The following is a 20,858-nucleotide window of genomic DNA, read 5'->3' as shown; positions in this document are numbered from 1 at the left end:
GATAGTGCTCGGCACTTAGGAAATTCTAAAGATTTTAGGAGCTCTGTGTGAGAAACAAGGACTAAGACCAAATATATATCTCCTACTATAAATCACAATTCACAGTCAGCCACCTGAATAAGCTTAGAAGTTCATTCTTCCCCAGAGTCCTCGGGATGAGAATGCAGACTGGCAGGTAAATTGATTTTACTTTGCAATTCCCTGAGCAGAGAATCTAGGCCGGCATGTGCCAAACTTGTGACAGAAACTGTGAGATCATTACATAGATGTTAGTGTAAGTCGCTAAGTTTGTGATAATTTGTTTTGCAGCAATAGAAAACTATTAAAACCCCCAATCCCATGTGTTAGTACGTAATCACTTAACATTGATATTTTAAGTCCTATACAAATATACCTTTAAATTAATCAGAACTATTATTCCCACCTTGTTTTCTGCATTGAATATATTATCACTTGTGTCGTATTTATGAGACAAATTTCTAGATTTGTTAAAGAGTATGCAATGAAAAATTTTGAAGAGACTGTCAAATTGCCTTTTCAAAAAGATTGCCTAGATTCCCAGTCCTACCCAAAGTCTGTGAGGCCAAATTTGTTCTAAATGGAAATTAGTGACTGTAGTTTAGTAGTATGTTACTGACTCTAGTTATGATCACTAGAATCTCTTGAGTGGTGTGACCACAGTGTTATACCCTACTTTTGTATCTTGTTTTCCATTTTCAGCTTGATTCTGCATATCTTTTCTACATTAATGTCTGTACATTTTGGTTAATTGCTTTTCAATTCAGTAATCTTTTTTCAATAATTTCTTTTACTTCTAGAGGAGCCCCCTGATGTAAACCTCAAAAGTCCAATTGCATGCTTAGATAACTGCTAAAAAGTAATTTAGAACAGCTAAATGTTCGAATACTATTTTCCTAATAAACTGGTTTTTTAGAGCAGTTTTAGGTTCACAGCAAAATTGAGTGGAAGGTACAGATATTTCCCATATGCTCCCTACCCCCATACATGCATAGCCTCCCCACATCAACATCCCCCACCTAAATGGTATATTTTTTACAATTGGTGAATCTACAGTGACACAACATTAGGACACAATGTGCACATTTTCATTAGGGTTCATTCTTGGTATTGCTCATTCAGTGGGTTTGAACAAATGTATAACATCTATCTACCATTTTAGTACAGAATAGTTTCACTGCCATAAAAACTGCTCTGCCTGGGGCCTCCCTGGTGGTGTAAGGGGTTAAGTACCTCACTATGAAGCAATCTGCAGACTCTGCAGCACAAGTTCAATCCCGGGCAGGCCAGAGAGCAACCTACATGGCGAAGCAGACCTCACCTGTCTTGCCCACTGCTCCCCTCAGCAGTGTATTTCAGTCAGTCTGCCTGTTCTGTTCCCCTCTCTGACTCTGGTGAGTCCTCTCACCCCCCAGCATCTCTGGCCTATACCCCAGCTCTTGTATGCATAAAAAAATAAATCTTTAAAAAAAAATGCTCTGCCTATTCATCTTGACCTCTTTTTAATGCTTGGCAAACATTGATCTGTTTATTGCACTTAGTAGTATGCATTTAAGGTTTACTTAATGTCTTTTCATGGTTTGCACCAAATAATATCCCACTTTCCCAATATACCATGGTTTATTTATCTGTTCACTTACTGAAAGACATCTTGGTTGCCTCCAAATTGTAGGTATTATGAAAAAACTCTTATAAACATCCACATGCAGGGTTTTGTTGTGGATATAAATTTTTTCAACTCTCCAAAGACTCTTTTGTTTCTATTAACCACTTGTGAAATCTAAATAGATTTCAGTCAGCTATCAAATGATAAATTGTCAATAAAACAACTAAAAGAATTAAGTATTATTTATTAGCAATAATCGCGCCTCGGATAAACCTCATTGGCTACGATACTGCCACTGCGCAAAGCTAGTATTATTTATTGATTTGATTTGATTTTTTTGGTGGGAGACCATAGAAACAGTCCCCCACTACCACAATTTATGCAGTCAAGTTTCCCACATTTAGGGAAATCGCAGAGTTGAGCACACCCAGAGTAAAACGGGGAATCTTTGCCCAGCAAAATCACCTTTGTGATCATGGTGTCTCTCCTGACAGGTAAGTATGAGAATTAAGTATTAAGTATTATTTAACCTACTGGATTAGGGCCTCCCTGGTGGCTTAGGGGTTAAGTCTCAGCGCTATTATCTCGAAGGCCCACTTCAGTGGCTTGGGCTTGATTTCGATCCCCAGTCAGGGAGCTGACCCACATATGGTGCAGCAGACCTCTCTTGTCTCACATGCTGCTCCCCTTAGCAGTATATTTCAGTAGATCTGCCTGCTCTGTTCCCCACTCTGTCTCTGGTGAATCACCCACACCTCTGGCCTTCTCCCAGTCCTTCCATGCAAAAATTAATTAATTAATCTTTAAGATAAAATAAACTTGGGGGCCTTCCATGAATTAAGTCTCCAACATGCCCATGTCTCTATGGAAAGAGAAAGAAATTTTTGTTTTTTTTTAAGATTCATTTATGCATACAAGAACTGGGGTACAGACCAGAGGTCAGGGTAGGGGGTGGATGGGAAGAGGATTCACCAGAGACAGAGTGGGGAACAGAACAGGTGGATTGACTGAAATACACTGCTGCGGGGAGCAGTGAGCAAGACAGGAAAGGTCTGCTCCACCATGTGGTTTAGCTCCCTGGCCAACCCTGCCGGGGTCGAACTCCTGCTGTTCTGTAGTGGCTGAAGATAGCTTCATAGTGCTGTTACTTAACGCTTTGTACCATCAGGGAGGCCCAGAGAAAGCAGTTCTTTTAAAGATGACATGTCTAGAGAGAAGCAAATCTATGTCTGCCTGACTAAAGAACAGAGGTATTTCTTCTTCCATTCTGTATCAGGTAAACTTCCTTCCACATCTGCCCTGAACTTAACATTGAACTCATTTTTCAAGTCTTAAATCCACAAGTAATTATCAATACAAATGTGTCCTGATCAGTGTGGGGAATTGTAAGGATGGATTTGGGGTTCTTCCATGATAAAGCTTTCTAACTATGTATTCAACTTTGTTGATTCAAGAACAGGTTTTCTTAACTTTAGTGCTATTGACGTGTTAGGTTGAAAAATTCTTTGTTGTAAAGAGTGTCCTGTACAAGTAAGATATTTAGCAGCACCCCTAGCTTTTACCAACTCAAAGCCAGTACTACCCAAGTCATGACAATAAAATTTTTTTCCAAATATTGCCAATTGTTCCCTGGGTAAGGTGGACAAAATCACCCCAAATTGAGAGTCATTGTTCTAAGACCACACAGGACTATTCAATTTTCCTTAAAAAAAAAAAAAAATGAAGTTACCTGTGTAGAATTACTTGTCTTTTTCAGTCTTAAATAACAGTAGAAACTCTTTACTTTTTGAGACTCATATTTTCTGTAAGGATTTTCCTAGACCCAGGAAATCCAATAGTGAACCATATAAACCTGGTCCATCTATGCTTTTTGAAGGCCATGGGCCTAGGGAGTGGGGAAAGAAGAGAACAATTATCAAATATTCATTATAATCCATGTAAAATTACAAACTGAGGATTAAGGCAGACTTCCCTGAGAAGGTGACTGAGCTGGGATCTAAGGAACCTAATTATTGATAGAAGCAAGGGCTTCACCCAGGCTCTGATGGATACAGAGAGCATCTCCAGGCATTGTTGCTTTGAAGAAACTTACAATCTAAGGGAGAAAATGATATGTCAAGAGTACTTTTAATGTGGCAAGTGGTATGCAACACATTGCAAATAGTGGTGGAGAAGCACAGGACAGGGCACTTAGCCCAGTCTGGGAATCTAGGAAAGATTGCCAAAAGTTTTGTCACTCTCACTTCATGGATATAGAAACTGATGCTTATGCACCTTTCCCAAGATCACAGCAGAACAGACACTTGATTGAACTCCAGGCTTCTACAACTCCAATGCCATGTTCTTTTCACTCCTTTGTTTCCTTTCTGCAGCCACAGCACTTTGCTCATGTCTCCTGATTATTATAGCACTAAGCATCGTCATAATGTGACATTTCGTGTAATTTTGCTTAACTACTACTCCATCATGATGAAGTGTGTCAAGAGTGATTTGAAAATTCTGTTTTTCTGTGGTAGCTGTTATGATTTCTCCCCTTTCATTTCTGATGGTATTTATTAGAGTTTTTCTCTTCCTTGTGAGCCTAGCTAAAGGTTGGTCAATTTGTTTATCTCTCAAAGAACCATCCTAGGTTTCATTAATGCTTTGTGTCGTCCTTTTGATTTCTGTTTCACTTATTTCCACTCTTCCTTCTACTAAGTTTTGGCTTTGTTTGTTCTTCTTGTTCCGGTTACTTTAGTTGCAAGTTTAAATTGCTTGAGCTTTTTCTTGTTTTTTAATGGAGGCCTGAATTGCCATTGACTTCTCTCTTAGAACCACTTTTGTTGGTTCTGATAACTTGTATCTTCACTTTTGTTTTCAGTTGGTGCTTTTTAATTTCTGTTTTTATTTATTTATTGATCCAGTGATTACTGAGGAGCATGTTGTTTAATCTCCACGTTTGAGGTTTTTTCTTTGTAGTTGATTTCTAGTTTTATAGTGTTATGATTAAAAAAAGTACTTGGTATGATTTTAATCTTCATAAATTGTTTACACTAGATTTGTGTCCAACATATGGTCTGTCCTTGAGAATATTCCATGTGCGTTTTAAGAAAATATAAACTCTGCTGTTTGGGGTGGAATGTTCTATACATGGCTATTAGGCCCATCTGATCTAGTCTGTCATTTAAGGTTATTGCTTATTTATGCTGTTGCTGATCTGTTCTTAGTTTAAGTGAGGTGTTAAAATTTTCTAATATTATCATGTTTTTGTCAATGTCACTCTTTATGTATTTTTATGTTCCATATATTTGCTGCATGTATTTTTAATAAGTATATGTATTTTGTTGTATTAATCCAATAATTTCTATATCCTTTTTATGGATTTTTCCGTATAGAGTACCTGCCTTATTTTGATTAGCATTTGTTTATAAGACTATTTTCCAATCTTTTATTAGAAGTCTGTATTTGTCTTTGGAGCCAACATGAGTTTTCCATAGATAGAAAAAGGTTGGATTTTGTTGTCTGATCCATTCAGCCACTATATCTTTTAATTGGTAAATTCAAGCCATTTACATGTAAGGTAATTACTGAATTATAAGTGTTTATTGTCATTTTTTGGTGTTTTTATAGTTTGTTTTTCTCTTGTTTTTATCTTTTTCTCTTCTATTGAGTTTTTGGCCTCTTCCTTTTGAGGTATGCTTAAGTTCCCTTTCCATTTTTTTATGTGTCTTTTCTATGGTTTTTGTTTATTCTGATGTCAATGATAATGATGTTTTTAGGAACTTGACCCAAATAGCAAGGGGAATGAAAGGAAAAATAAACAATTGGGACTACATCTAATTGGAAAACTTTTTCATAGTGAAAGAAAGTATCAGAAGGTGAAAGAGAGAACCTACCAAATAGGAGAAGATCCACATCATGATCTGATAAAGGGTTAATAGCCATGGTATATAAAGAATTCATCCAATTTAACAACAACTATTTTTCCATTTGTTTTGTCTCTTCTGCATTTTGTTACTCTTCTTCCTTTGATTATTTAGACAATCTTTAGAATTTAATTTTACCTGATGGCTTTTTAGCTATTTTGTTGTTGTTGTTCACATTGTATTTGCTCTAGGGATTACATTATACATCCTTAACTTTTCATAATCTACTCAGAGTAAATATTGACTTTCTGTGTAATGTAGAAGCCTTGCATCCACCCCCACACCTATTATTTAAGTTATAATTGCTTTCTGCCAATTCACATTCGGAAACCTATAACACAATGACATAATTTTGCCTTATATATTTTAAAGAAATTAGGAGAAAAAAGTGGTCTTTTACATTTACTTTCATGTTTATCATTCCCATTTTATTCTTTCCTGAAGATTTGAATTTCAGTTTGGTATTATTTCTCTTCTGCCTGAAGAACATCCTGTAGCATTTCTTTTTTTTTTCTTTTTTTTCCTTTTTTTTTTTTTTAAAGATTTATTTATTTATTTATACAAGCACTGGGTACAGTCAGAAGCGCTGGAGGGTAAGAGAATTCACCAGAGCCAGAGCGGGGAACAGAACAGGCAGACCGACAAAGTACACTGCTGAGGGGAGCAGCGGGTGGCAGGAGAGGTCTGCGTGCCATGTGGGACACTCCCCCAGAGGCTGGGGAGCAGCCGGGGATCGAACCGGCGCTGCAGAGGCTGCGGGCAGCTTTGTAACCCAGCGCTCAACCGCTGCGCCTGCGGGGAGGCCCCTGTAGCATTTCTTATAGTACAAGTACTGACAACTAGTTTTCTTTGTTTTATTTTATTAAAAAATGTATATTGGGCCTCCCTGGTGGCACAAAGGGTTAAGATGCAATCTTTGAAGCTGTCCACAGCCTCTGCAGCACGAGTTCGATCCCCCAGCCTGCCAAGGAGCTTCCCATATGGCACAGCAGACCTCTCCTGACTCACCCACTGCTCCCTTTAGCTGTGTACTTTGGTCAGTCTGCCTGTTCTGTCCACCCCTCTGTCTCTGGTGAATCCTCTCAGCCCCCACACCTCTGGCCTGTACCCCAGCTCTTGTATGCATAAATATCTTTCTGGCAAGGAAATCATCATCTGTACAGCTAGTGGGATGAAGGTGAAGTCTTACTGAGATGAATCCTCTCCATATACTGCCATCTTGGCCTCACAGGATGTGGCTCAGATGTGCAAGGAACTGGGAATCACTGCCCAGTTCAAACTCTCACATCAAACTCCGGGCCACAATAGGAAATCGAAGCAAGACTCTTTGTTTTTAGTTAAAATTTCTTTTTTCAAATTTTATACATATATATATTTTACATCATTGTTCATTTTTCTATACACCCCTCAGGTATAATCCCCATAAAATTCCCACCCCCAAATTACCTGTGAACCATCACCATAGTCTTTTGAGCTCTTCCTTCCCCTTTTTTGACCCTTCTCCCTACCCCTCCCATGCCATGTCTCAGTTCTATAGTTTGACTGCTAGTTTTGTCTTTTTTCTTTCCTGACCCTTTGTTGGGTTTCCTTATATTCCTCCTATAAGTGAAACCATCTGATATTTTTCTTTTCCCTTCTGACTTGTTTCACTGAGCATCAACTCTTCCAGCTCCATCCATGCTGCTGCGAATGGCATGAGTTTCTCTTTTTTGATAGTAAGCGAGACTCTTGAACCTGGGACACAATCAGCCTTCAGAAGCCTTTCCACTCAGGAATGAGGTTAGGGTGGATTATTTGTATCACTCCCATCTTCCCCAACAGCACCCGCAGGAAGGGGAGTGGTGGTGGTCCCTGTCTGTGTACAGGACTCCTCAAATTATTTTCTGTTAAGATACATTGCCTTCATGTAAAAAAAAAAAAATTGTCTATACTTTGCTTTTTCCCCTAAAAAAATTATTTTTCCTAATTTTGTTGAGATATGATTGTCATATGATAATGAATCTCACTAGGTTATTTGCAACCCTCTATCAGCTTGAAAAGTTTATTATTGGAGAGCTTTATAGCAAAGGCTGATACAGGCTAACTGGAATTAATTAATAAAGCCTGGAAATAATAAAATATTACACAAAAAAGGACAGTTGTAGTTATTTTGCAATAGATACACAAGTGAGAGATAGGCAAATTGATGGAGAGACTTGTCAATAGTTTCTATTTACATGATGGCTTTCTGTATCTTTCTTCATCTTGAGTAGGTTCTAAAAAACAGATGACCTAATAGCTTACCATAGTGGTTCCTTGTTATGGAGACCTGATTTTCCCTTTTCATTGATGATTATGTTGCATGCTGTTTCCATAACAATCATGACATATAAAAGAGTTGGATGTTTTTAAAAAATAAGTCTGCAAAGTTCTTTTTGCAGCAAGAACAGCTTGCCAGTAGACTAGAAACAGATGGTACTAGAAAAATAGAGGAGATGACATAGGGGCAATTCAAAAGATACTAAACTAAAACATTTTTTAAAAGATACTAAACTAAAACATTTTTTAAAAAAGGATACAGGACATTTATCTTAGAAAGTGCAAGGATGCAACAGAACTTTAGAGTTGGGATCACTGATTATGACTTTTAAAAATCCTAGTTAAAAATTAACTATCTTGAACATCTCTAACTTCACAATCATTTAAAATATAGCATCGTTAAGATTCTGAAAATGGAGGGCCTCCCTGGTGGTGCAAGGGGTTAAGACGCAACCTATGAAGCTGTTCGCAGCCACTGCAGCATGAGTTCGATCCCTGGCCAGGGAGATATCCACTTGACGCAGCAGACCTCTCCTGACTTGCCTGCTTCTCCCCTCAGCAGTGTATTTCAATCAATCTGCCTGTTCTGTTCCCCATTCTATCTCTGGTGAATCCTCTCACCACCCTCTACATACCTCTGGCCTGTACCCTGTTCTTGTATGCATAAATAAATAAATCTTTAAAAAAAATGGAGCTGATAGGGAAATTACTAAGCAAACTTACAATGAAGGGATATTAAACAGAGCGCAAAACAAGATCACTATGGCATTCTCTTAGTAAAGAAACTTCATTTTATGACAAAATTCCAATTAATGAGGGCTCTCAAATAACAAAAACCAAAATAACAAATAACAATTAAGATTTATTAAATGCTTACCAGGGTTCATCAGGTCCTGGGCTAAGTATTTTATATTGATTGTCTTTTTTAGTCTCCACCACAGTCCTCTGACATAGATATTAGTTATTATTATCTGCACTTTACAGATATGAAAACTGAGGCTTAGAATGGTTAAATCACTTGCCAAACATCATATCACTAGCGGTGGCAGAGCCAACAGGGATTTGAGGGAAGACTTTCTGTCTGTAGTGCTGCTTCACTCTGAAAGCACTGTACATTATACACAATGGGTAAAAACAAAAGGGAAAAACATAAAGTTCCCTGCTGATTATTGTTCTCACTTGATGCAAAAAACCATGCTCAGCGCTTGAGATACTTTTCTTGTCTCATTTGCATAGCAGCCTTGTAGGTTGGTTTTATCATCCTCTTTTTACAGATGAGGTAGCTAAACCTTAAAGAGGCCAAATAAATTGATACAGGCACTCATTCAGTAATATTGACAGATGAAAGACTCGAACCCAGGGTTGTTTGTCTCTCAACCCCTGAAGTTCTTCAGAGGTTTCTTTGGGCCCTCAGTGAATACCCCAGACAGATGTATCTTGCTCTCTGTTCCATCTGCGGAGGAGCAAACACCACCCCCCCCCACCTTCTTTTCTTGGGTAGTAAACCAAAATACCCATCTTCCATGGCCTCTTTCCACTGGTTGATCACCAGTTCCTTCACAACAAGGAGAGACCCTACACAATAAGGAGAGACCCTTTTACTCTGACAAGCTTTCCTTGCCTGCTGCTGTCTTCATCTCCTCTTCCAGATTTGGTACCTTATGAATGTCCATACATGGTCATACATGATTCTAGTATTCACCATCCCCTAGAGTCATCTGGTGACTGTTATCCTTCCTTCTCCCTGCCTCTCCAGGGCTTTGGCTCACACACCACCCAACAGGGCTTTTGTTGTTGTTTTTTATCTTCCCAGTATCTTCCCCTGGCACATGGTAGATGCTCAATGAAAGTTTGATGAACAAAGATGACCTCTGAAGTCCTGTGTAATTACCAATATTTACTGAATGCCATAGTTTGAAAGACCCTGCAACCTACAGACCAACACACACACACACACATACACAAACACACACAGAGTCATATATATTGGTGACTCTAGAAAGTACAAATTGGTAGAGTATGTATATATTGAACATATTTTTCTATTTTTTCAAAGAGCTAAAGGTTATTTTCTAATTATAAGCACTAATATTTATAAAATATGGTCTGCATTTTAAAGCATATTATCTCATTTAATCCTTATGATCAGTTCAATGAAATAGTGTTTTGGGTTTTTTACAGTAAGATAATGAGCTCAAAGGTGATTTATTCAAGATCACACAGCCAATAAATAAAACTGGTGGGAACAGGGCCTCCCTGGGAGTACAAAGGGTTAAGACGCAACCTATGAAGCTCGCAGGAGAGAGGAGAGAGGAGAGGAGAGAGGAGAGAGGGAGTTTGATCCCCGGCCAGGGAGCTACCCACATGGCACAGCAGACCTCTCCTGACTCAGCCTGCTGCTCCATAGCATAGTTCAGTCGATCTGCCTGTTCTGTTCCCCACTCTGTCTCTGGTGAATCCTCTCACCACCCCCAACACCGCTGGCCTGTACCCCAGTTTTTGTCTGTGTAAATCAATATATCTAAAAAAAAAAAAAAAAAAAAAAAACTGGTGGGAACAGGTTCCAGTGCTTAGTACAACGTTCTTCCCACTACACTACCTATCAAGACACAGAAATGATGAAAATGAATTATTTTCTACAGAATACAGATTCACAAGAAATAGTGAAGGAGGGAGATTATTAGCCTGTCTTTTATACCAAAGAGAGAGTATTCATTGTGGCAGGCATTGGATTTGAAATTATGAGCGCACTGGTAAAAATATCTGTATTTTCCTTGATCTTCCCGGCACACTCTTCAGACTATGCTTGGTGATTCACAGCTGTAGGTAAAGAACCACCACCACAGTTCACTCTTCCATTAAGTTATAATTAAAATCCTTTTTTTTCTCTACAAGGAGTTGTGCCTCTGTTCACTTACCCAGTGTAACACTTTGCCAGTCTAAATAATATGAAGAACTTTAAGGACAATCTTAAGTAAAACTCGACCTTAGATGATGATCATCCCAAAACATATTTACAAGTCTCGAAAATGTTAGTTACCGTTTCAACATTTAGTAAAAGGCATACTGTATCTGCTGTATGGTCGCGGGGAAACTGCGTTATGATTGTGTTCACCACAGGTTGTGAGGAAAAGAGCTTTTAAAAAAAACTAATAGTGGCATTAACCTTGGACGCTGCGCCAGAGACTAACACCCGAGCCACGTGGGACTTTCAGCCGCCTGCAAAGCGCTTCCTTCCGCAGTCTGAGGAGGGTGGAAAGTGACCTCAGGTGGGGCGTGTCGGGGGAGGGCCGAGCCGACCGCGGTGCTTTGGGGACCCCGGCCGGCGAGCTCCAGCGCCCTTGCGCTCAAGGCCCCGCCCGCCCACAGGTGTCCGAGAGCACGTGAAGCGCGGGGGGAGGGGCAGGCGCGGGGGGCTGGTCCCCGCTGCAGCCTCACCCCCCGTGACTGCTGTGAACTGCCGGCGCCGCCCCAGCCCCCCTACGTCTGAACCCTGGGGCGCCCGCTGCTGCGCTGGGCTTCTCCGGCACCGGCGTTTCTGTCCCGCCCGTCCGGGACTGAGCAGCAAGAATGTGAGCTTCGCTGGGAGAAAGGCTTGTGTCGGGTCTCTAACCCCGATTCACTGCAGTCTGACTCGAGGGCCCCTCCCCCAACAAGGTTTCTGCCTTTAGCGCAACTTTAATAAGAGCCCCGTAGTTTATAGATATAAATCAAGGATTTATGCATAATTTTACTGTTTCTTAGGTACTGTTTTTACAAATCATTCTTTTAAAAAAATAGCATTTTTATAAGGTTGAAAAATAGCATTCTCTATAAAGTATGGATAAAGTGCATAATCCTATCTGCAATCGGAGGGTCTTGGAGGAAAATTTGCCCACTTTTTTTTTTTAAAGGTTTATTTATTTATACATAAAAGAGCTGGGGTACAGACCAGAGGTGTGGGGGGTGAGAGAATTCACCAAAGACAGAGTGGGGAATAGAACAGGCAGATTGACCAAAGTACACTGCTGAGGGGAGCAGCAGGCAAGACAGGAGAGGTCTGCTGGCCATGTGGGTAGCTCCCTGGCCGGTTGGGAATGGAACTTGCGCTGCAGTGGCTGTGGCCAGCTTCAAAGGTTGCGTCTTAACCCTTGGGCCATCAGGGGGGCCTCTGCCCACATTCTTGGGTAACTTTGGAGTCTTCCTCAATTTACCATTCTTTCTCTCTAACAATAATAATTAAAATTTGGTTGCCATTAATTTTTCCTAAAAGAGTTTTGGACGATTTTTAATTATATTTAGAATGCTGGGTTTTTTCCCAACATCCAAAGCAATAAGGCTGAAGTGGTTGGGAAAAGTGTAAAGATGAATTTTGAATCAGGAGTTGTTGCTTTTAAGGTCCTGTAGAAATTTTTGCGGCCACCTGTTAAAGCATTCCGGTGTCCCAACATGTTACTGAATATACACACATTTATAAAAATTATTGTCCACAGTAGATCTGTTTTTCAAACTTGCTAGTGATTGAATTTCACCAGAACTTTGTACTTTTCTCTTACTACAAACGGGGACTACCATATCTCTAATTATTACAATTTTCAGGTTGAATAAAAGTACTTAAGTTTGTAATGTCATATTTTAATGAATTGTGCATATTTCACAGAGGTCACTTGTACTAAATTGAAATTATCTTTGCTATTAATCCCTCTTACCAACATCCGCTTTCATTTTGACTTTTCCTTTCTTAGATTTAGTGTCAACTTTAATTCTGGATTCCATGTAAAACTTTCAGATATCCAGCTTTTAGTGTTTGCATTCTTCCTTCGTGTCACTAGATAAACATTTCCTTACATTCTAAAAAATTTACTATTCCCGTTAAAATCTTTTATGTTGTATTTTCTCCAACAGTGTACAAACCAACACCATTTGAGGCATACACGGCTAAAGAAGATGTGGAAAATAATTTAATATAGCATCCTAATTTTTTAAAAAGATTTTTTGGATTTATTTATGCATAAAAGAGCTGGGGTGTAGGCCAGAGGTGGGGGAGGGGTTGTGAGAGGATTCACCAGAGACTGAGTGGGGAGCAGAACAGCAAATCTACTGAAATACACTGCTGAGGGGAGCAGTGAGCAGACAGGAGAGGTCTTCTGTGCCAAGAGGGTCAGCTCCCTGGTGGGGGATCATACTCCTGTATCAGTGGCTGGGGATAGCTTCTTAGCGCTGAGATTTTAACCCCTGCACCACCATGGTGGCCCTCAGCATCCTAATCTTGATCTGAAATAGCAAAGTGTACAGTTAAGTTAATATTACTGTGGTACACAAAAATTGATTGTGGGCATCTAGTTCCAAAAACAGTAGTCACTAATGAATATTTCCAAGGAAATAAATAAGTGCAGAGGTATTTCTATTGTTCTATTGCTAGTGATTGAGTTTCACTGGTACTTTGTACCTCTTTCTCATTACAAATAGGGAGTAGCATATCAAGATAAATTTATTTCACATGGGTGGGTTAGAATACTAGGGAAAAAAAGAAATGTAGACATAGAAAAGGCTTTTGTGGCTACAAAAAGGTTATATGTAACTCTAGGGACTCTATATTGTAGTTTCTTTCATAAAACTATGAAACAGAAAAGCCAGATTTTTGGTAGTTCATATCTACAGAGTGGTAAAACAAGCTATAGGAGACCTATTTCAGAAGATTTCTTTCATTTAAAAAAGAAAAATGGCATCTGGATGATAAGTACATGAAAGTTAAGGTGACTATATTCTACAGTGAAAATAGAAATTATGCAGCATACAAGTTTGCCTTTAACTGTTTCCAATTGCTTTGCATATTGGTTTTCCTCTTTCAATTTGATTGTGGGTTCCTCTCTAAAAGGATAAATTTCTTTTGCAGATGCCACGGAGCTTTGCTTAGCACTTGACACAGAGTAGGTTCTGAAATATTTCTTAGGAGATTGGTTAGAGAAGCTGTAAAATTATGTTGTACACCTGCAGGAAGAGACATAATGATCTAGTAATTAGCTCATTAAAAAGAAAGGTTCTTCCTTCAAAGGAGCATTTCTCAGAATCTGCCCTGATTGCCAGCGATAAAGGCTTCAGCCGATCTCGCCCTAGATTTCTGCTGAAATTCAGCCACAATGACAGAAAATGAAGCCGTTTATTGAAACGGAACGAGCCATTTTTGAGAAGCAGTGATTTCACAGCAAGCGTTGGGTATAGCAAACTGGGTGGATAAGCGGATGTAGATCTTAGTCTACGTGAGATCATGTGGAAAGACTGAACTTGAGAGATTCTTTTTAGGTTTCTCATGCTTCCAATCAAATGAGTGTACACTGGAAAAATGTACTACGAGGATAGACCCACTCATGGATTCTTTAGCTTAATAAAACTACTTAGAAGTAGAGCAAGTTGTAGACTTAAAGTCTAATCTAAACCGAAAAACTGGACGTCAAGGAGGACCAGAGAGTGAACGGGCGACTTGGACTTGGAGAAAAGCAGCTGGCTTTGAATGGAACACTCCGAAAGGCCAGCCAGGAGCTGCCCACAGAGTTGATCACTCCCAGATTCTGGGATGAAGACGCCCTCCAGAACCCCCACCCGGCACTCCCCGGCCGCGGGAGGGACGCTGAGAGCTGTGGGGAGGGAGCAGCCAGTCCTGGGCCGGGATGCGACCAGGGGAGGAGACGGCTCTGGGGGCTTGTTCCGAACCTGGAAAAGGGAAGGCTGAAGACGTGGGGAGTAGAGCGGGGTGAAGAGATGCCCCAACGTCGATATCATCTTTGCAGTTGAAACAGAAATGGTCAAGAAAAGATTCTGGACGACCCCACCGGGCCACCTCCTCAGCGCCCCACCCCCCAGCTGGATCTGAAAGTAATTCGTACAAAAGGAGGACTCGCCAGTGCCGGGGGGAATCCTAGGGACCGTCGTTAAACTCTCACTTACGTAGAACCAAGGGATGCTCGTCCCCGCCCTTCAGCTGCTCGCTCTTTACTTCATCGGGGTCGACAGGAGCATGCGCGAGATCATGTGTGCTCTTCAAAGGCTGAAAGCACAATGCTCACGGTCCCTGGGAGATGGGGGAAGGGGACGGCGATTGAGCGGGTGCCTGGTGGAGGTGGCGCGGGGTAAACTGGGAAAGTGGTGTCGTGTGCTGGCTCCGCCCTTTCCCCCCCGAGGGTGGGGAGAACCGTATATAAGTGCCGTAGTCGCGCTGAACGTTCTTTTTCGCAACGGGTTTGCCGCCAGAACACAGGTGAGTGCCGGGTGTGGTTTCCGCGGGCCTGGCCTTGAGCGGCAGCGGCCCTCACGTGCCTGCGTCTGCTGCCGTATTTCTGGGCTCCTTTATGGTATTCTTTACCCCGAATTTCGGGTTGGGGTGGGAGGGAGAGTTCGAGGCCTTGGGCTTCCTTCAGGCGCCCCTTCGCCTCGTGCTCGAGTTGAGGCCTGGCTTGGTCGCCGTGGCCACCGCGTGCGTGTTTCCTCGCATGTTCCCGCCTTCTGTTAATCTGCCTTAAAATCGGCGGCCACGTGAGTTTTCAAGGAAAAAAAGGCCGCCCGCGGTTTTCCCCATCGAGATAGTCTAGGTGAGGGGGGTCGGGATCGCGACGAGATGGGCTGCTTGGCGTTCGGCGGGCCGTGGGCCGCGGCGAGGCCCCCTCCTCCTGGCGCAGGCGCCCGGCGAGGTGGGGTCCGCGAGGCGGGGGCGGGGGCGGAAAGAGATGGGGGTTTCCGTGGAGTAGGCGGTGGACGGTGGGCCACCTCGCGCCACGTTCCGCCGCCCCGCCCGGCCGCCAGCTCGGCCCGCTCGCACCAGTTGCGTGCGCAGAAAGATGGCCGCTCTCCGGCCCTGCAGCTGGCAACTCAAAATGGAGGACGCGGCGGCCCGGGAAAGCGGGCGTGTGAGTCACCCACACAAAGGGAAAGGGCCTTTCCCTTCGCCGCCGCTGTTTCCTGTGACCCCGTGGTGAACGGGGCACCGTCCTGGCAACTCGATGGCTCCTCACGGCTTTTGGAGCCGGCCTCGCTTGGGGGAGGGATTTATGCGATGGAGTTTACCCACTCGGTGGGTGGAGACCAGAGCTTGGCACTGGCTGAAATTTTTGGAATTTGCCCTTTGAATTTGGATTGTGGCTTATTTTCAGCTCTCGGGGAGAAAGTTAAAGTTTTTTTTTTTCCCCTTTTTCCAATTTAGGTGTCGTGAAAGCCACAGCTAATCTAAGCCAAAATGGGAAAGGAAAAGACTCATATCAACATCGTCGTCATTGGACACGTCGACTCGGGCAAGTCTACCACTACTGGCCATCTGATCTACAAATGTGGTGGGATCGACAAGAGAACCATCGAAAAATTTGAGAAGGAGGCTGCTGAGGTAGGTACAAACACATGAGCACAATTAGTCTGACAGGCATATTCACTGGTAATTTTCTGAAAAGCAGTTAATTTGTAGATCTGGATGTCAAATTGCTAGTTGTGGTAGTCTGTTAATGTTAACTATTAAATCAATTGACTGTAACTTAAGGGGACATGTGTTGAATAAGGGAAAGCCATTTGGTTTTGTAATTGTAAAGTGGAATGTATCATTACAGCCAAACACAGTGGGGTGAAGAATTTAAAGCTGAGTTTGATAATGTTTTTAGTTGCTAAGTAACCGTTTTTAATCCTTACAGATGGGAAAGGGCTCCTTCAAGTATGCCTGGGTCTTGGATAAACTGAAAGCTGAACGTGAGCGTGGTATCACCATTGATATCTCCCTGTGGAAATTTGAGACCAGCAAGTATTATGTGACTATCATTGATGCCCCAGGACACAGAGACTTTATCAAAAACATGATTACAGGCACTTCTCAGGTTTGTACCATTAATAACTCTTGAAAGCAACTTTTTGGATCTGTTTTCTACATTGGATAAAATGGCATTTTTTTCTCTCTCCCAAAGGCTGATTGTGCTGTCCTGATTGTTGCTGCTGGCGTTGGTGAATTTGAAGCCGGTATCTCCAAGAATGGGCAGACCCGTGAGCATGCCCTTCTGGCTTATACACTGGGTGTAAAACAACTAATTGTTGGTGTTAACAAAATGGATTCCACTGAGCCACCCTACAGTCAGAAGAGATATGAGGAAATTGTTAAGGAAGTTAGTACCTACATTAAGAAAATTGGCTACAACCCTGACACAGTAGCATTTGTGCCAATTTCTGGCTGGAACGGTGACAACATGTTGGAGCCAAGTGCTAATGTAAGTGATTTTTAAGGCAGTTGAAAGGTGGTAGAAGGGGCAAATTTGATGGTGATGCTAATTGACAATTTTGTTTGTAGATGCCTTGGTTCAAGGGATGGAAAGTCACTCGTAAAGATGGTAATGCCAGTGGTACCACATTGCTTGAAGCTCTGGATTGTATCCTGCCGCCAACTCGCCCAACTGACAAGCCCCTGCGCCTGCCCCTGCAGGATGTCTACAAAATTGGTGGTAAGTTGAATATTATTCTTGGAATAGAGCCCGTGTACACTCCTAAGATACTTTCCATTGTAAAGTATTGATGATAACTCTTGTAAATATTTCAGGTATTGGGACTGTCCCTGTGGGCCGAGTTGAAACTGGAGTTCTCAAACCCGGTATGGTGGTCACTTTTGCTCCGGTCAATGTTACAACTGAAGTAAAGTCTGTTGAAATGCACCACGAAGCTTTGAGCGAAGCTCTTCCTGGAGACAACGTGGGCTTCAACGTCAAGAATGTGTCTGTCAAAGATGTTCGTCGTGGCAATGTGGCTGGTGACAGCAAAAATGACCCACCAATGGAAGCTGCTGGCTTCACTGCTCAGGTAACACTTAATGTGATAAGATCTTAACTTCCTGCCCAATCCTGTTTTTGAGGCTAAATGCATATACGTGTTTCTTAGGTGATTATTCTGAACCATCCTGGCCAAATCAGTGCTGGATATGCACCTGTGCTGGATTGTCACACAGCTCACATTGCCTGCAAGTTTGCTGAGCTGAAGGAGAAGATTGATCGTCGTTCTGGGAAAAAGCTGGAAGATGGCCCCAAATTCTTGAAGTCTGGTGATGCTGCCATAGTTGATATGGTTCCTGGCAAGCCCATGTGTGTTGAGAGTTTCTCTGACTATCCTCCTCTGGGTAAGGATGACTAAGGTGTAATTAGGAAATTTTTACTGAAGACCTTTCTATACCAAGTGTTTCTAATTATAACAATGTTTTAACAGGCCGTTTTGCTGTTCGTGACATGAGACAGACGGTTGCTGTGGGTGTCATCAAAGCAGTGGACAAGAAGGCAGCTGGAGCTGGCAAGGTCACCAAGTCTGCCCAGAAAGCTCAGAAGGCTAAATGAATATTATCCCCAATACCTGCCACCCCAGTCTTAATCAGTGGTGGAAGAACGGTCTCAGAACTGTTTATCTCAATTGGCCATTTAAGTTTAATAGTAAAAGACTGGTTAATGATAACAATGCATCGTAAAACCTTCCGAAGGAAAGGAAAATGTTTTTGTGGACCATTTGGTTTCTTTTGTGTGGCAGTTTTAAGTTATTAGTTTTTAAAATCAGTACTTTTTAATGGAAACAACTTGACCAAAAAATCTGTCACAGAATTTTGAGACCCATTAAAACAAAGTTTAATGAGAAACCTGTGTCTTCTTTTGGTCAACACTGTACTGTAGTACTAAAGATGTAAGAGTTGCTGAGTTCTGATGTTGCATCCTAGGTATATTTATTTCTGGGTGGGGATTTCTGGAGTTTTTCCTCTATAAGGAGTGAACCCCTAGTTACAAGCTATGGAAGCCTACTTTTCATTGGCAACACACAAGGACAGAAAAGTAGAGATGTTTATATGTAAGCTTTTAAGAGGTCCAAATTCTGTATTGTTAAAAGTCCATGTGTTATAGTTTTTGTAGCACTACATTGAGTAAATATGTGGTTTCAGTTATTAGTATGTGTATCCTCAAATCCTGAAATAGATTAAAGAACCTAAAAGTGAGGCTTAAATAGTATTAATTGTATCTAGATTATAGGAATAATAAAACATACTGGAAGTTGAGTGTGTTTTCTGTCAAATTAGACTTCCAATAATTCTGTATTAAAAGCAAGGTTGGGTGAAATACAAACATTGCAAGTTTAGGTAGTTCAAAATATGAAGAGCTGGAGCAGTGGACTGGTAGGGAAGAAAGGTGGGGGTGTGTGTGGGGAAAAGGGTCTTAAAAATTTTTCAAGTGCCATTACAGGATGCTTTTGTATTAGATGTATTTTAACTAGTTTGGCAGTTGGACAAAGCAAAGTGGCCCCCACCTTTAAAAACTAAGGTGGGGTAATTCACAATCTGCAAGGGGTAATTTGACTACCAAGTTACGTGGTTGTCTTGGCTACAGTGCTTCTTTTTCATAGTCGGCAATAACCGTATGTAAAATGCCTTTGAAAATATGACAATCTAGGAATTTTAATCTGAGGCTTTAATCTTAAGAAAGGGGACTTTGTTTAACTCAGAAAGTGGAACACCTGTTAATGTACATTTATGCCTGGTGCAATGTGAACCTGTTAAAGTAACCATAGAATATTTTGAGCTGCACTTAACAGGATATTTCAATCTGCTTCATTCAATTGTAAACTTGAGTTTGTGGTGGATAAATTGCAGTATTTGCAGCAGTATCCTGAAGCAACTGCGTATAAACAGAATGGCAGCTCACTGTTTTTAAAAGATGTAAGAGTAGCTGGCCTGAAAGGTGGGTTGACAAACTTGTAAAGCTACAGAAGTTAAATGATCCCCACCCAAGGTACATGACTTGCACAAGATTTGCCACCACTCAAGAAGTAGGACTGCTGGGGTCCAAGAAAGCATCAGTTACTTGTTGCACACTTCATAGATGGCATGAGCACATTAGTTGATTTAATTTTCTGGTTTGAGCGCCACCTACTGGTTCAAGATACAAATGTTTTACTTTGTGCTCTACATTATGTTGTGTTTGAGTCAATTGAATGCAAATTTTCCTAAACTGGTGTATGACTTTAAAGTCCACCTGCCTGTTTGTGCTGGATCTAGTTGAATTTTGTCCCCAGGAATTCTGGTGTGATGAAATAAGAAAGGCATTCTGGTTCAGGTATTTACACTGGTTACCAAAAATATAAAGCCCATACCCAAAATAGGCAATCCAAAATAATAGTCTTAGCCAGGTCAAATCTCTTATCCACAGTTAATCCTATAGGTAATTTAGCTCCCAAATCTCAACATGTTACTGTGAACTAACAATTGTCTTACTGCTTTCTTACCAATGTTGACAGTCTACTGGCCAGCCAGAATTTTAGCTTTGGATAGTGTGTCTAAGTTTGGGTTTTAGTGACAATACCTGAAGTGGTGAAATCTTGCAAAAGATTTCATTAAATTTAGAGACACTGACTTAAGTATCCCTGCTTTATTTGCAGCTATCAAAAAACAAGCTCCCTGGTGTTCCCCAATACCACTTTAGATTTAAAAATACTAGGTGATTTTAACTGAGGTGAAATTGGGTTAAAATTTTTTAAAGCTTTAAGATTAGGTGTACAGTGTATTAATTGGGTATCTACTATGTGATTGCCACCACTAGTCTGCATATACAACCATAAAATTTATCTTAACCCAATTTACTCACCACCTCAGCTAACCATTTTGTTCTTAGATAATTTGTTTTATCTTCCACATGTGTGAAGTCATTGTTACTTGCATTTGCATCTGACTTAGCTTCTAAGTCCATGTTGTCACAAACTTGTCTTTATAGCCAAGTATTGTATATATGTATATCTTTACACACATTCATCCATAGCATAGATGGGCACTAAAGGTTTTTTTATATTTTTTACATCTTCATTTTTGTAAAATGTATGCTTGGGCACTGAAGTTTTTAACCCACTAAGTATTTTTTATTCTGATACTTAAACGTTCCTTTTAGAAGAAAAAATTAACCGCAACTTTTAAGTCTTACAGGAAAAATGTCAAAAACTGCTAAACCAAGTTTAATGTAAGGTTTGAAGTTTGATACAGCAACAAGACACCTGTAGAAGCTATTTTTTCCAAGAAA

At 41.0% G+C, this 20,858-nt stretch overlaps 1 protein-coding gene and 2 non-coding genes across 3 annotated transcripts; 1 reads left to right on the top strand and 2 right to left on the bottom strand.

Annotated features, from left to right (window-relative positions):
* Positions 1–1,785: 1,785 nt before the first annotated feature.
* Positions 1,786–1,931, bottom strand: LOC119253672 (U4 spliceosomal RNA). The gene has a single exon (XR_005127189.1). It is a non-coding gene; the product is annotated as a U4 spliceosomal RNA (small nuclear RNA).
* Positions 1,932–1,965: 34 nt separating this feature from the next.
* LOC119253645 (U1 spliceosomal RNA) lies at positions 1,966–2,126 on the bottom strand. Its single transcript, XR_005127175.1, has one exon. It is a non-coding gene; the product is annotated as a U1 spliceosomal RNA (small nuclear RNA).
* A 13,907-nt stretch (positions 2,127–16,033) lies between these two features.
* On the top strand, positions 16,034–18,435 carry EEF1A1 (eukaryotic translation elongation factor 1 alpha 1). The gene is made up of 7 exons (XM_054698155.1): positions 16,034–16,177; positions 16,476–16,655; positions 16,743–17,039; positions 17,120–17,270; positions 17,318–17,622; positions 17,701–17,935; positions 18,022–18,435. Exons 1-7 carry the CDS (start codon positions 16,034–16,036, stop codon positions 18,144–18,146), a joined length of 1,437 nt encoding a protein of 478 aa, XP_054554130.1. The 3' UTR covers positions 18,147–18,435.
* Positions 18,436–20,858: the final 2,423 nt, after the last annotated feature.

The sequence above is a fragment of the Talpa occidentalis genome, unplaced genomic scaffold, assembly GCF_014898055.3.
Source record: "Talpa occidentalis isolate TD23 unplaced genomic scaffold, MPIMG_talOcc4v2.1 talOcc4.2, whole genome shotgun sequence".
Classification (NCBI taxonomy): Eukaryota; Metazoa; Chordata; class Mammalia; order Eulipotyphla; family Talpidae; genus Talpa; species Talpa occidentalis.
Note: the sequence above shows the minus strand (reverse complement) of the source record. Positions and strands in the feature narration are given on the sequence as shown.

Coding starts and splice junctions, on each gene's coding strand:
- EEF1A1 (XM_054698155.1), top strand. CDS start 16,034: ATGGGAAAGGAAAAGACTCATATCAACATCGTCGTCATTGGACACGTC. Junction 16,178..16,475: donor TTGAGAAGGAGGCTGCTGAG/GTAGGTACAAAC, acceptor TAATCCTTACAG/ATGGGAAAGGGCTCCTTCAA. Junction 16,656..16,742: donor TGATTACAGGCACTTCTCAG/GTTTGTACCATT, acceptor TCTCTCCCAAAG/GCTGATTGTGCTGTCCTGAT.